The 15,843-nt window shown below is 40.8% G+C and overlaps 1 protein-coding gene across 3 annotated transcripts in view; it reads right to left on the reverse strand.

Annotated features, from left to right (window-relative positions):
- LOC126198782 (probable cytochrome P450 6a13) overlaps positions 1-15,843 on the reverse strand; it is a 133,397-nt gene that overhangs the window by 16,314 nt on the left and 101,240 nt on the right. For 2 of the 3 annotated variants that reach the window (XR_007540099.1, XM_049935346.1), the window contains exon 5: positions 4,553-4,774. The exons of the other annotated variant lie outside the window; for it this stretch is intronic. Coding sequence is in view for 1 of the 2 variants with exons in the window: in XM_049935346.1 (XP_049791303.1) it covers positions 4,553-4,774 (222 nt within the window). In the remaining variant the exon portion in view is untranslated. The remainder of the gene's footprint in view (positions 1-4,552; positions 4,775-15,843) is intronic. 3 annotated transcript variants of the gene reach the window in all.

The following is a 15,843-nucleotide window of genomic DNA, read 5'->3' on the forward strand; positions in this document are numbered from 1 at the left end:
AATGCTGAAGATTAGATGTGTAGATCACATAACTAATGAGGAGGTATTGAATAGGATTGGGGAGAAGTTTGTGGCACAACTTGACTAGAAGAAGGGATCGGTTGGTAGGACATGTTCTGAGGCATCAGGGGATCACAATTTAGTATTGGACGGCAGCGTGGAGAGTAAAACTCGTAGAGGGAGACCAAGAGATGAATACACTAAACAGATTCAGAAGGATGTAGGTTGCAGTAGGTACTGGGAGATGAAGAAGCTTGCACAGGATAGAGTGGCATGGAGAGCTGCATCAAACCAGTCTCAGGACTGAAGACCACAACAACAACAACATGACATTTTTACATATTTAACTGCTGGGCTGCTGTCAGTTGTTGAGTGTAGTATCCTCTTGTTTCTACAGTTTATTTTTTTTTTCTACTGTGACATTACGTTAATGAATGAAGGATCGTAATCACCGTTTATTGTGGTATATTCTATGGTTTCTGTTTCTTGTTGAAGTTCTGCATGTTGAAGTGGAAGTTTGTTGGTTCTTTGTAGCACTGATCTACTCGCAGCTTATTTGTGGGAGGGCGGTATGTGTAGAAGAGTTCGATACAGTGATCTATGACAGTACGATTTCTACCACCAACATTAAGAGACACCTACTACATCTGTTTTGATATTTTCATGTCAAGAAAATATATAGTGGTGTTGTCTTTGAACTTGAGGTGAGTTTTTTTTTATGCAGGTTATTGAAAAGGCAAACCAACGTTTCTAGCATTTGTAGACTTCGAGAAAGCTTTCGGCAATGTTGACTGGAATACTCTCTTTCAAATTAAGAAGATGGCAGGGGTAAAATACAGGGAGCGAAAGGCTATTTACAATTTGTACACAAACCAGATGGCAGTTATAAGAGTCGAAGGATGTGAAAGAGAAGCAGTGGTTGGGAAGGGAGTGAAACAGGGGTGTAGCCTCTCCCCGATGTTATTCAATCTGTATATTGAACAAAAAGTAAAGGAAACAAAAGAAAAATTCGGAGTAGGTATTAACCTCCACGGAGAAGAAATGAAAACTTTGAGGTTCGCCGATGACATTGTAATTCTGTCAGAGAGAAAAAATGGCTCTGAGCACTATGGGACTCAACTACTGAGGTCATTAGTCCCCTAGAACTAGTTAAACCTAACTAACCTAAGGACATCACAAACATCCATGCCCGAGGCAGGATTCGAACCTGCGACCGTAGCGGTCTGGCGGTTCCAGACTGCAGCGCCTTTAACCGCACGGCCACTTCGGCCGGCTCTGTCAGAGAGAGCAAAGGACTTGGAAGAGCAGTTGAACGGAATGGACAGTGTCTTGAAAGGAGGATATAAGATGAACATCAACAAAAGCAAAACGAGGATAATGGAATGTAGTCGAATTAACTCGGGTGATGCTGAGGGAATTAGATTAGGAAATGAGACACTTAAAGTAGTAAAGGAGTTTTGCTATTTGGGTATCAAGATAACTGATGATGGTCGAAGTAGAGAGGATATAAAATGTAGACTGGCAATGGCAAGGAAAGCGTTTCTGAAGAAGAGAAATTTGTTAACATCGAGTATAGATTTAAGTGTCAGGAACTCGTTTCTGAAAGTATTTGTATGGAGTGTAGCTATGTATGGAAGTGAAACATGGAGGATAAATAGTTTGGACAAGAAGAGAATAGAAGCTTTCAAAATGTGGTTGTACAGAAGAATGGTGAAGATTGGATAGGTAGATCACATAACTAATGAGGAGGTACTGAACAGAATTGGGGAGGAGTTTGTGGCACAACTTGACTAGAAGAATGGATCGGTTCTGAGGCATCAAGGGATCACCAATTTAATTATGGAGGGCATTGTGGAGGGTAAAAATCGTAGAGGGTGGCCAAAAGATGAATACACTAAGCAGTTTCAGAAGGATGTAGGCTGCAGTACGTACTGGGAGATGAAGCAGCTTGCAGAGGATAGAGTAGCATGAAGAGCTGCATCTAACCAGTCTCAGGACTGAAAACCACAACAACAACAACATTGAATTTATTTGCGTGATTTTATTATTTCATCATGATTTCCATCAAATAGAATGAAGGTGTCATCTATATAGCTCTTACAGAATTTAAGTTGCTGATATTAGCTTTTATTGATACCATTCCATTCTCTATACTGTTGATAAATATCTGTGCTAATAGGCCACTAAGATGCAACTCACTCCTAGGCCCAGGTCCTTCTTGTGAATTTTGTTGTTGAAAGAGGAGTAATTATGTGAGAGTAATAAATTAAGTACAACTGTGTTATTTCAGGTCTTTTCGCTGTCTTGTTTTTCAATAGCTTCTTCCTTAATATCTCAACTGTTTCATTTAGAGGTACAGTGTGTGTGTGTGTGTGTGTGTGTGTGTGTGTGTGTGTGTGTGTGTGAGTGTGAGTGTGTGTGTGTGTGTCTGTGAACTTGTAAACAGAACAATATACGTTGCTAACCAGTTGGTCAGTGTATTCGTAAATAATAGTCATGCCTTGAGTAGTGTATGTAGTGACCATGTCGTGAATCCTTTGCTATACTTTCAAAATTGGGTACTGGCCCTCCTTTCTACGGTCCTGTAGTCTATTAGTACTCGACATCATACATCGGACGCGATTTTTCTGTTAAATGGGCTGTGGTGAAGACTGAGGAGTGGCGTGAGCGAGCATACACAGACGGAGACTTCGGGGATGGCGTCACAGGAGCCGCTGGCGAGTTTAAGGGGCTCAAAATCATGAAAAGTTCAATTTCTACTTTTTTGCGTTTTCTGAATCTGCAGACTATTACCTTTTAATAGATATATAATTTATTCAATTCCGAAGACTACAACTATTTTTAAAAAATTTTTGAAATATGTACTACATGGGCGTGACCCACTGTGGCGCTGTTAAACTGCTGTCAAATGGTGTTATTATTAACGTCCGTGTTCATCAGGTACATTTTAGTGATGTGAGATAAAGTATGTGTTGTGGCTAACCTGTGATGGTTCAATATATGTCGCTGGTGTGATTGTCGATTGTTTCATGTTTATTTACTCTGTCGTTATCTCGAAAATATTCGTAATTAATTCTGTTTCTTGAGTCTCTGTTTTGTTGAAGTATAATAATGAGTAAAAGTAAAGTTATTAGAAATCCTCTGAAGGCTTTTAAGAAAAGGAGAAATGTTGGAAAGCCAAAGGTATGTGTTATTACTGTAAACAATAAAGACGATAACCAAGTGAGTGAACCTAACCTCCCAAGTACACCTGCCCATAGCAGTCAAAGTGGGAAAGAAAATACTTCACAGAAGAAGCTTGGTTCAATGAGTGAAAACTATGAATGTTTTATGGGCGAATCGGATGTGAATGAAATATTTGATATGTTGGTTCTCAAAAAGTGTATTCACAGAAAAACTAAAAACCCCAATGAAAGTGTAAATAGTGTTATATGGTCGAGAATACCCAAGACTGTATTTGTTGGAATAGAAACACTTCACTTTGGTGTGTATGATGCTGTTGCGACTTTCAATGATGGCAACATTGTAAGGTGCAAGGTATTTAGAAATATGGGAATGAAGATAGGTTCTAACATGGTACGAGCGATGCTTGCTTTGGACAAGGAACGCCTTCTGGCTGCAGACAGGGCTGTAAAGAGTCTAGAAATACAAGCAAGAGTAAACAGGAGGAGGAACAAGAGGAAGCTGGAGGAGGAGTTTGCAGAGGATGAAGATAATCCATCCTATGGACCTGGAATGCACTAAAAAGTTAATCCAATCTTTGTCGCTCGATTCCCAAAACTTTTATTTTCTCATACTAATTACATGTTTTCTAAGGATCTTCCAAACATATTTGTTTCAAACTTTGAGTAAATGTTACACAGTACCTTCTGCATAATTTAACACAGCCTTTTTCCAAAAAACTGTATATTTTTGAATATATAAATAAAAAATCGCAAAAAAAATGTTGTGAATTTTCATTACAATTGAAAAAAAATCATCTTTAATGATTGAACTAAAATTTTGCCCATATTCCAATAAATAATCTGTAAAAAGTTCAACTTCCTACCTCAAATACTTTGTGAGGAAAGATGTACTTTATAAGCGTTATTTTAACATTGCAAGTATAGGGCGTTCCGGAGCCCCTTAAAGAGAGTGCACAGGCCTCACTGCTGACCTCTAACGTGCCGACACCCTTGAAAGGTATGTGCTAAGGTCTGATCAGGGTAGCTCCAGAAAATAATTGGTACTTGCCAACCGCATGGTGGAACGAGTATAATATCTTTGAGTACGCGGTTCTTTCATGGTTAAGAGAGTTGGGCACGCGCAGTAAAAAACAGAAGGGTCGCAGGTAGGTGCCCAGAGAAAGCACACGTCTGCTTCCTCTGGGCACCAAGCTGCGACTCCTCGGTCTTTTACTGCGCACGCCCAGCTCTCTTAACCGTCAAAGACCCTCGTACTCAAAGATATTATACTCGTTCCACCTCGCGGTTGGCAACTACCGACTATTTTCTGGAGCTGCCCTGATCAGACCTTAGCACATGCCTTTCACCCTTCCTGCGACACTCCTCACCTGAGAGCACCATGTCGAGGTAGGGCATGTCTGCGAGCGCCTCCAGGCTCAGCTCCTTGCCGTGCCTGCGCAGCGCGGTGTCCACCTGGAGCCGGGCCCGCGTCTGCACCTCGTGGTGGACGGCCAGCTGGTGCAGGCAGAAGGCGAGCGTGGTGGCCACCTTGTGGCGGCCCAGCATCAACAGCATCATCACCTGCGACGCCAGCATGTCGCCGCCGAAGTCTGTGGCGGAGTGAGTGAGTGAGTCAGCGTGTGTCACCGGCCCGGGCGCCAACAGATGGCGAGGCGCAGGCGAGCGACGGTTTGCAAAACAACAGCTTTTAAGCTGCACACAAATTACTTTTTATCTGACCGGTGTTCGTGACTAGGAATGGTACACTGGCACCGAATGCAGTCAAGGTAGCATGAAGTACAACTGTGTAGCAGCTAATGATTACATTGGTTGGACGAAAATTTAAAAATACAAACACCAAAGGACAGCAGCCAATTGTTAAAATGCGTAATTTATTGTATGTCTAGATTTCGACTCTAACACTGTCATCATTGGTGCATCCGTCAAGGTATTTTACTTTATTTTTATTCATTGCCAAATTACATACCTCTTACCTGATGTTCAAAACAGGTTGTACATCTTACAATATTCGTTTTTCATCTTTTTACAGTTTTCTTTTCTTTTGTTTTGCCTACAACATTTACAAAGAATGATACTTTTCAAAATAACAATAATTTAAGGTTGAAATATAAATAAAATTTTGTTGTTTTTTAAGAAGAACATAAAAAGAAGATAGGATAGTGGAGAGATTTGTTAGTACCATCACCGAATGTGACTGACGGTGAACACCTCGGAATGGTCTCTTCGAGCAGTTGACCGCCAGTCACACACACACGCAGACACACACACACACACACACACACAAATGGTTATTAGTAGAGAAATAATGTTGCATGTCCAATTTATTACTAATCCTATATATTAACTACTTTAGGTGCCCATCCATGTACACAGCATTTGGTGTTTTCTTGGCTACATCGCCAGCACCTTATGCTTATTTACTGTCACATCTGAGCTTCCTCCTCCTGTTCCTCGTCATTGTCACTATTTTCGCTGTCACTGTGGGTATCGCTGTCCATCCTCTGTAGATTGTTGTTACGCTGTTACGCTGCACATAGGCATGTCTGTAATGTCGTGTCCGCATGTACTCTTCATGTGTTGTTTTTGAAATACTGTTTGTCAGTGCCTTTAATTGTGCCCATTGTTCTTCGTCTCTTGCTGCTGTGTATACATCTATGTCTGTATCTGTGTAGCCAAAGTGTAGTGTATGTCTATTGTTCGTGTATTGCCCGCAGAAAAAGACAGTGTGTTCTGGGGAACCTTCTTCCCAGCATGTGCATGTAGGTGTCTGCCTCAGACTCACGCGGTTTAAGTGCGTGGGATAAGATCCGTGTCCGGTTAAGAAATGTACCATACCGCGGCTGGGATCGATATGTCTCATCGTCAGCCGGTCGCTTATGTCAGGGAGGAAGTCGTGCAGTCTACTTCCCTTATCACTTACATCCCATTCACCTTGCCATGTATCCAAACGCCAACTTTTATTTATTTATTTATTTATTTATTGTTCCGTGGGACCAAATTAAGGAGAAGTCTCCATGGTCAAGGAATGAGTCAATACATGAAATTATAACACGATATTAGAAACAGATAAAATGAAATATAAAAAAAAACATATTAAGGTGACAAGTCGTAAGTTTAAATAAAGAAAATCAACAATTTAACACCGGAATTTACTTAATTTTTTAGCTCTTCCAGGAGCTGCTCGACCGAAGAGAAGGAGTGAGCCAAGAGGAAACTCTTCAGTTTAGACTTAAAAGAGTTTGGGCTACTGCTAAGATTTTTGAGTTCTTGTGGTAGCTTATTGAAAATGGATGCAGCAGAATACTGCACTCCTTTCTGCACAAGAGTCAAGGAACTGCATTCCACATGCAGATTGGATTTCTGCCTAGTATTAACTGAGTGAAAGCTGCTAACTCTTGGGAATAGGCTAATACTGCTAACAACGAACGACATTAAAGAAAATATATACTGTGAGGGCAATGTCAGAATTCCCAGACTATTGAATAGGGGTCGACAAGAGGTTCTCGAACGTACACCACATATAGCTCGAACAGCCCGTTTTTGACCCAAAAATACCCTTTTTTGAATCAGAAGAATTACCCCAAAAAATAAAACCATACGATAAGCGTATGAAAATATTCGAAGTAGACTACTTTTCGTGTTGAAGTGTCACTTATTTCAGATACTGTTCTAATGGTAAATAAAGCAGCATTTAGTTTCTGAACAAGATCCTGCACATGGGCTTTCCACAACAGCTTACTATCTATCCGAACGCCTAGGAACTTGAACTGTTCCGTCTCGCTTATAATATGCCCAGTCTGTCTGATCAAAATATGGGTTCTTGTTGAATTGTGAGTTAGAAACTGTAAAAACTGAGTCTTACTGTGATTTAGCATCAAATTATTTTCCACAAGCCACAAACTTATTTCATGAACTACACTATTTGTTACTGTCTCAATATTACACACACGATCCTTCACTATCAAGCTGGTGTCATCAGCAAACAGAAATATTTTTGAATCACCTGTAATACTAGAAGGCATATCATTTATGTAAATAAGAAACAGCAGTGGCCCCAGCATCGACCCTTGGGGAACACTCCACTTAACAGTGCCCCATTGGGACTGAACATCACTAACACTCTCAATATTGCGGAGAATTACCTTCTGCTTTCTGTTCTTAAAGTAAGAGGCGAACCAATTGTAAGCTACTCCCTTTACTCCATAATGGTCCAACTTCTGCAGTAATATTTTGTGGTCAACACAGTCAAAAGCCTTCGTTAAATCAAAGAAAACACCTAGCGTTCACAACCTTTTATTTAATCCGTCCAAAACCTCACAGAGAAAAGAGACTATAGCATTTTCAGTTGTTAAACCATTTCCAAAACCAAACTGAACATTTGACAGCAAATTATGTGAATTTAAATGCTCCAGTAACCTTGTACATACAACCTTCTCGATAACTTTAGCAAACACCGATGGCATAGAAATAGGTCTAAAATTGTCAACATTATCAATGTCTCCCTTTTTATAAAGTGGCTTCACTACCGAGTACTTTAATCGGTCAGGAAACCGACCACTCCTAAAGGAAAAGTTACAGATATGGCTAAGTACTGGGCTAACATACATAGAAAAATACTTCAGTATTCTGATATCCATGAGAGTTCTTGGTCTTTAGTGATTTAATTATTAACTCAATCTCCCTCTTGTCAGTATCATGGAGGAGCATTTCAGGTAACAGTCTCAGAACACTTTTTTCTACAAGAGCTATATGATTCCCAGTTGGGACTAGGTTTCTATTTAGTTCATCTGCTACATTCAGAAAGTGATTATTAAATACGGTACATATATGCGACTTAGTAACACGGACATTCCCACTACGCACTGATTTTATATCCTCGACCTGTCTCTGCAGACCAGCCACTTCCTTTACTACTGGCCGTATGGTTTTAATTATATTCTGAGACTTAGCTATTCTATCTGCATACTACATACTTTTTGCCTTCCTAGTAACTTTTTTAAGCACCTTACAATACTGTTTGTAATGGGCTGCTGCATTTAGATTTTGACTGTTTCTAACGTTTTGGTATAATTGCCACTTTGTTCTACAAGATATTCTTATCCCTCTAGTCAGCCACCCAGGCTGCCTGTTTGTGCTAGTACCCTGTTTCGAACGTTCTAATGGAAAGCAACTTTCAAAGAGCATGAGAAAAGTCTTGAGAAAAGCATTATATTTATTGTCTACTGTATCAGCGCTATAAACATCTTGCCACTCTTGTTCCTTGATAAGGTTTACAAAGGTCTCTACAGCAACTCGATCAGCTTTGCTAAACAGCTGATGACCATATTTAACACGTGTTGCAGCACAAAAATCTTTTAGAGTTAAAATTTGTGCATCATGATCTGAAAGGCCATTCACCTTTTTGCTAACAGAATGCCCTTCTAGTAATGAGGAATGAACAAAAATGTTGTCTATGGTTGTTCTACTGTTCCCTTGTACACTAGTTGGAAAGAATACGGTTTGCATAAGATTATATGAATTAAGGAGGTCTACCAGCATCCTCTTCCTTGCACAATCACTTATACAATTAATATTGAAGTCACCATATATAACTAACTTTTTGTATTTCCTATAAAGTGAACCAAGAACCTCCTCTAGCTTTAGCAAAAATGTTGTGAAATCGGAGTCTGGGGATCTATAAATAACAACAGTTAGAAGTTTAGCTCTGTTAAATTTAACCACACCTGCACAACATTCAAACACCTTTTCAGTGCAGTACTTTGAAACATCAATTGACTCAAGTGGAATGCCGTTTTTCACATACATGGCTACTCCCCCACACCGCAAAGAGCTCCTCGAAAAGCTGCCAGCCACCTGTCTCCTGGTAAAGGAAGCCTCTGAATTATCTCCTTATTTAAGAAGTGTTCAGATATACCAATAATTTCAGAGTCAACATCTATAAGCAGTTCACTAACTTTATCCCTAATACCTTGTATATTTTGATGAAATATACTAATTCCCTCATTACTCGGATACCTAAGCTTTGTCGAAAGTGGTTTCTTTGTTAGAGAGACTTCCCTTAAGCAGGAATACCTATCAGCTGACTTCAGTCTAAAAAAGGTGCAGCTCTAACACCCACTACTGCAGGAATTTTCCCATGAGTGATCCCGCCAACCCCACCTATACTGTCACCTATTAACTTTGCCATTCTCCCCTTCCCATACCTGTTGAGGTGCAGGTCATGTCTAGTGACGCATCGTCTCTATGGGCACACCGGTTATTGTGTGTACCTTCTCTAGTCTCCCCATCTTTAACCAGTACCTTGCAGCTCTGTATTTGATCGTGATATCTATGGGGCATATTTCGAGCACCACACACAGTGCACCCGCTGAGATGGTACCGAAGGCTCCAGATAGCCTAAGTAGGACACTTCTCTGCCTTCGTCTGACGGATGCTTCCTTGGTGACCACGTTCAGTCTATGTGCCCACGTGCTAGCTGCGAAGCTGAGTACTGATTCGAAGAGCGCACAGTGGTATGTACGTATGACTGGTAGAGGTAGTCTGTACTGTTTTGAATTTCGCCTCACCAGTTTGTGTATTATTTTTTCTGCTTTGTCTGTTGTTAGCCTTATGTGTTCGCGGAAATTCAGTTTTTCATCTATCCTTCAGGGTAGCCGAGAGCGATAATGCGCTGCTTCCTGAACTCGAGTAGGCGCGCTGGCCCCGGATCGAATACTCCCGGCGGATTAACGGCGAGGGCCGGTATACCGGCCAGCCTGGATGTGGATTTTAGGCGGTTTTCCACATCTCGCTAGGTGATTAACAGGCTGGTACCCACTTTACGTCTCAGTGACACGACTCACAGACATTTGGAACACGTTCGCACTCTCCCATGGCTTACACTAGACACAGATAGTGGGGGTCCATTCATTCCGTCCAAGAGGGTTCGGTGTGGTGGCTGGAAGGGCATCCGGCCACCCTCTGCAATTAACACTGCCAAAACAATTGTGACAAGGCCGAACCCGCATTGCAGCGGGAATAAGGCCTCAACCAAAAGCAAAAGCATTGTCATCATTGGTGCATTCACCAAACAGTCCTAACATGTCAGAGCATAACACGACAAAATTACAGTAGCCATTACATGGGAGACACAAGTTATAATCTAAATTTTGGCACTTTATTTTGTAGGTCCGTCTTGATCACAATTTTTTTTACTATGACCGGTTTCGACCACTACCATCTTCAGATCATAAAATATTCTGATGTAGTATCAATTGAAACTAAATATGTATGTACCTACATGTTTAGTTAGGCGTTGATTCTAATGTATTGTATTGTATGTAAATATGTATATACATACATGTTTAGTTTGACGTTTATTCTATTGTATTGTATTGTATGTTAACTGGGGACCTAGGAATGACGGAGAGGCTCCGTCCCCGCCGCAGTCGCAGTGGTCCACAACCCCACGACGACTATCGCAGTCCACTTCACCCCTCCACCGCCCCACACTGTACCCAGGGTTATTGTGCGTTTCGGCCTCCGGTGGACCCCACACCCCCAACCCAGGGAACGTCTGACACCGGACTAGTGTAACTCATATGTTTGCGAGTTAGAGTAATGATGGTGTACGCTAACGTAGAGAACTTCTTTGAGCAGCAATTGCCGACATGGTGTAGCTGAGGCGGAATAAGGGAAAGCAGCCTGCATTCGCTGAGGCAGATGGAAAACCGCCTGAAAACCATCCACAGACTCGTTGGCTCACCGGACTTCGACACAAGTCCGCCAGGGACCAAGCGCTCCTTCCCACTCCGGAAAGCCGTGCGTTAGGACGCTCGGCTAACTGGGAGGGCTTGACGTTGATATTACATCAGAACATTTCATGATCTGAAGATGGCAGTGGCCGAAACCGGTCACTGTCGAAAAAAAAAAAAATTAAAAATGTGATCAAGATGGACTTGTAAAATAAAGTTCCAAAAACATCACCACGGACTCATTTTCAAACTTTATGTCTTCAGTCGATATAGCCTAACTCTAGATCTAAAATAAATTACATATTTTGCGACTGACTGCTGCAATTTCTTCTGTTTGAATATTCAACAATCGCTGCGGACACAGGTATACAATGGATTCCAACTTCATGAAAACACGAAGAAGGAACGCAGCTGCTGTGTGGTACACATAATGCTACTGGATTCATTGATGCTAGGATAAGATTCTCGATGATGGGGTGGTCTCGAACATCAGTCAAACAATAAACAAGTTATAAGCGAATTAAAGGTGTTGTTTTGGAAACTGTCATATATGAAGCACATGGGAGTTGCGGAGCCCCGTACATTCCAAATGTTTATGCTTACTCAGAACGCATTTCGGATGATGGATTTCTACCCAGTAGCATTTTACACGATTTTCTTTAAGTAACCAAAATATGTACGAAACCAACGGACAACAGTAAGAACAGAGGACCGAGAGAAAAGTACTCAGACCAGGAATAGGCTTCAGTTAAGACTGCAGTCTTTGTCGCGTTCTATTCAACCTGCATGTGATAAAGAAACTCATGGAAATAAAAAGAAGGTTGAGAAGTGTAATTAGAATTCAAGGTAAGCAGGTATCACATGTTACAGTTCACCGACGACATAGCCATTCCCAGTGAAAGATATTCATAATTGCAGTTTTTCAATACAATGAACAACCCGTTGGGCTGGTAAGAGGACCGCACCTATTCGTCACCATTGATTTCGTACAAATTTATGGTATACGCAGGGCTTGGCCAGAAATGAAAGTGACGAAGTGGGAGCTCGAGATGGCCAAGCGTTTAGAGGAAATGGCACTTTTGGCGTTGATCGGGCGAAATAAGAGGCATTTATGTCAGACTAGTTGCCAGACAGTGGATGGAGCAGCAGGAAGAGTATGAAATGGTGATGGGAGGATAGTGGGAGTAAAGCATTGATAGAAACGTCTTTCATTTTCCATTTTTACGTTACTTACACTGCCAATAATTTCTCAGTTTGCATTTGATGTGATGAAACCCTATCTGCAGCAGAAGTTTCTTCGGTTAATTGCATCGTGCATTACTGAAGTGGTTTCTCCCATATGTGCACCACAAATACAACCCAGCGATGTCTGTTTGCATCGTTATCTAATGAATTGGATAAAAAAAAGTATCAAAACTGCCCTTATCTCGTCGAGACAGAAGAATAAACCACATCCCGGCAAGACTGCATCACAATGCATTTCACTGTACGTCATCAGCTATTCTCACCAATATTTGCCGAAATGATGCACTGCACGTGGTTTGCTCTCAAACTGTGCGATTAGACAGAATCTTTTATGAATGTAAATGGAACTTGTTTCTGTATAGAAATTTTAAGGCAACCATATAGTTCTAAGATTGCGGCGTTTGTAATGTGCACATGGTGCCAAGAAAATTACCACTTCCCCTGTTTTTACGATGAATATTACAATAGCACGTGCAAATTACCAACTGTAAGGTAATAAAGGTATGCTAAGTCCCCATGTACGCTTTATAATACGTGTCTTGAAAGTTAATCAACAATCTCACAGTTTACTTTGTCTTTTAGTACCTGTTTTGAAAATACAGATGAAAACAATATATTGATCAGTATTTCGGTCAATTTGCAGTGTAAGTAACGTAAATACTGAAAATAAAACGAAAAGTATCCACAGAGGAACTCCTCGGATCACCATTCTGTACTCTTTTCGCCAACCGCCGCCAGGAAACTGCGCTAAAATCAGTGGCTCTAGTCTCGGCCGACCAGCGCCATAAAAAACAGTCGGCCATTCGATGCTCTCACTTTTGTCGCTTTCATTTTGAAAAGGAACTAAAAATATTGTAATTTAATCTCAAAGATACAAGGAGAAAATTTGTTCGACTGTCATACCAGAGGAATACTCTAAAAAACTTTTTTATCATTGACCGACAAAGGACTAATTTCGCGGTTCTTTTATTACTTCTAGTATTAACTACCTTTTTTGTTCTGATGTGCTAGCGTAAAGACGTACTGTATAGTTTCATGCCTATGTGTGTGTTAAATGAAGGTGTTAAATGATGAAAAAATGTGTTTTATAATTTCTGTCAAGATCAAGCCTAAATCCCATACCAATGGAGTACAAATTATTCTGTTAATTCGAGAAGGCGAATTTTAGATGGAGGCGACGATCCTTACGACGGCGCTGCTCAACAATAGAGGTACGTGATTGTGCTCACTACTTTCCTTTGGTGGCCGCTAAGATTAATTTCGATGTGTTTTAGCCGAGACATTCAGAACCTGCAATCTTCCTTTTCGTATAAAAATAGGAGTCCGATTGAAAAAGAAATATTCTTAAATTTAAATAGTCTGTTACGACGTAATTATTTTACACAAAAAAATTTAAGATAGTTGAACGGAATGGACAGTGTCTTGAAAGGACGATATAAGATGAACATCAACAAAAGCAAAACGAGGATAATGGAATGTAGTCAAATTAAATCGGGTGATGCTGAGGGAATTAGATTAGGAAATGAGACACTTAAAGTAGTAAAGGAGTTTTGCTATTTAGGGAGTAAAATAACTGATGATGGTCGAAGTAGAGAGGATATAAAATGTAGACTAGCAATGGCAAGGAAATCGTTTCTGAAGAAGAGAAATTTGTTAACATCAAATATAGATTTAAGTGTCAGGAAGTCGTTTCTGAAAGTATTTGTATGGAGTGTAGCCATGTACGGAAGTGAAACATGGACGATAACCAGTTTGGACAAGAAGAGAATAGAAGCTTTCGAAATGTGGTGCTACAGAAGAATGCTGAAGATAAGGTGGGTAGATCACGTAACTAATGAGGAGGTGTTGAATAGGATTGGGGAGAAGAGAAGTTTGTGGCACAACTTGACTAGAAGAAGGGATCGGTTGGTAGGACATGTTTTGAGGCATCAAGGGATCACAAATTTAGCATTGGAGGGCAGCGTGGAGGGTAAAAATCGTAGAGGGAGACCAAGAGATGAATACACTAAGCAGATTCAGAAGGATGTAGGTTGCAGTAGGTACTGGGAGATGAAGAAGCTTGCACAGGATAGAGTAGCATGGAGAGCTGCATCAAACCAGTCTCAGGACTGAAGACCACAACAACAACTTTCTCATCAGATCGCAACCACTCGTACGCGAATGTGCGTACCCTTTGAATGTGTCTAGTCAGTCGTGCGCATTGTTCTAAGGCTTTTCTGTTAATATTTTGTGAATTGCATCTCCGCAATTAATTTTTGTTTATGCCGCAAATCGCACTTCACGCGAAGTATTTATTACGCAAGTTTCAGGCTCCATTTAATGTCAAAAAATTCCGAAGTACGGCTGACTAACCAAACCGCTAAAATAATTTCATATCTCTACAACTACAATAACAAAAAACAAAAAACAATAACAGAGAGATGGTACGTTACAATTTCTGGCCAAGCCCTGCATATATCATAAATTCGGACGAAATCGATGATGACGAGTAGGCGCCGTCTACTTGTGAGAGTAAACTAAGAAAGGAAAAATGGTTGTGGAGCACCGGATCACGTAGTATAAGGACAACATCGCACGACTGATGAAGCGACGTGGACAGAAGACTCAGACGAGCACACGTGAAGAGAGCTTTGATAGCCATGCGCAGGTACCATCAAATATAAGCGCCTCTATCTGGAAACTTTAGAGTTTTTGCGTATGATGTCACAGGAAGACCCTGGCAAGGCGATGTGAAATGAAACGAGATTGTAAGGTTGGTAGTAGGGAAGGCGAATGACAGAATTCAGTTCATTGGTAGATCTTCATGGAAATGTATCTGACCTATAAAGGAGACTGCATACAGAACGCTGGTACAACCCGTTCTTCAGTACTGCTAGAATGTTTGGGATCCCTGCTAGGTCGGATCGAAGCTGCTCAGAGGTGTGTTGCCAGATATTTTAACGGGTATTACAGAAAAGCTTCGTGAACTCAAATAGGAATCTCTGGAGGGAAGACACATTGTTTTCGAAAAATGCTTTTGAAATTTAGATATTCGGTATTTGCGTCTGACTGCAGAACGATTCTTCTATTGCCTACGTGCATTTAGTTGCCTATAGACAGGCTTTTCTCCCTCGCTCCAATTGCTAGTGGAAACGGGAAGACAATGACTAGCAGTGGACTAGGTATCTTGCGCCATGTACCGTGTGGTGTCATACGGAATACGTATCCAGATGCAGTTGTAGAACAGTTAGTTTAGGTTCTGTACAGAATAGACAAGGATATAAATAACTGAAGAAAACTAGAGGAGCGGAGATGACGGTAGGATATGTGCTACGGAAGGACGGAATAGCCTCCTTGCTACGAAAGGGAATCGCAGAAAGAAAATTGTGAGGAAAGAAAATGATTAGATTATATACAGTGAATTACCTAAAACGTACACGGCAAATATTGCTGAAGTGCAAAGTGCTATTGATGTGCGGTTTTCACAGAATGGATTGGCAGTCGGGTACTCGTATTGTTGGCCAATAAACAGATTGTAATAATACTTAGGAAGTGTAATTTGCGCTCAAACATTGACTTTTTAAATGGGACAGTGCCTATTTAAATTAACAAACTGAAAGTAGAGTAAGTTAGACTGTCAGTGGTGTCTCTTTCAGGATTCTAGCGCGAGTCGTTTACGAGACTCTGTATTTTGAAAAGTT

The sequence above is a fragment of the Schistocerca nitens genome, chromosome 8, assembly GCF_023898315.1.
Source record: "Schistocerca nitens isolate TAMUIC-IGC-003100 chromosome 8, iqSchNite1.1, whole genome shotgun sequence".
Lineage (NCBI taxonomy): Eukaryota > Metazoa > Arthropoda > Insecta > Orthoptera > Acrididae > Schistocerca > Schistocerca nitens.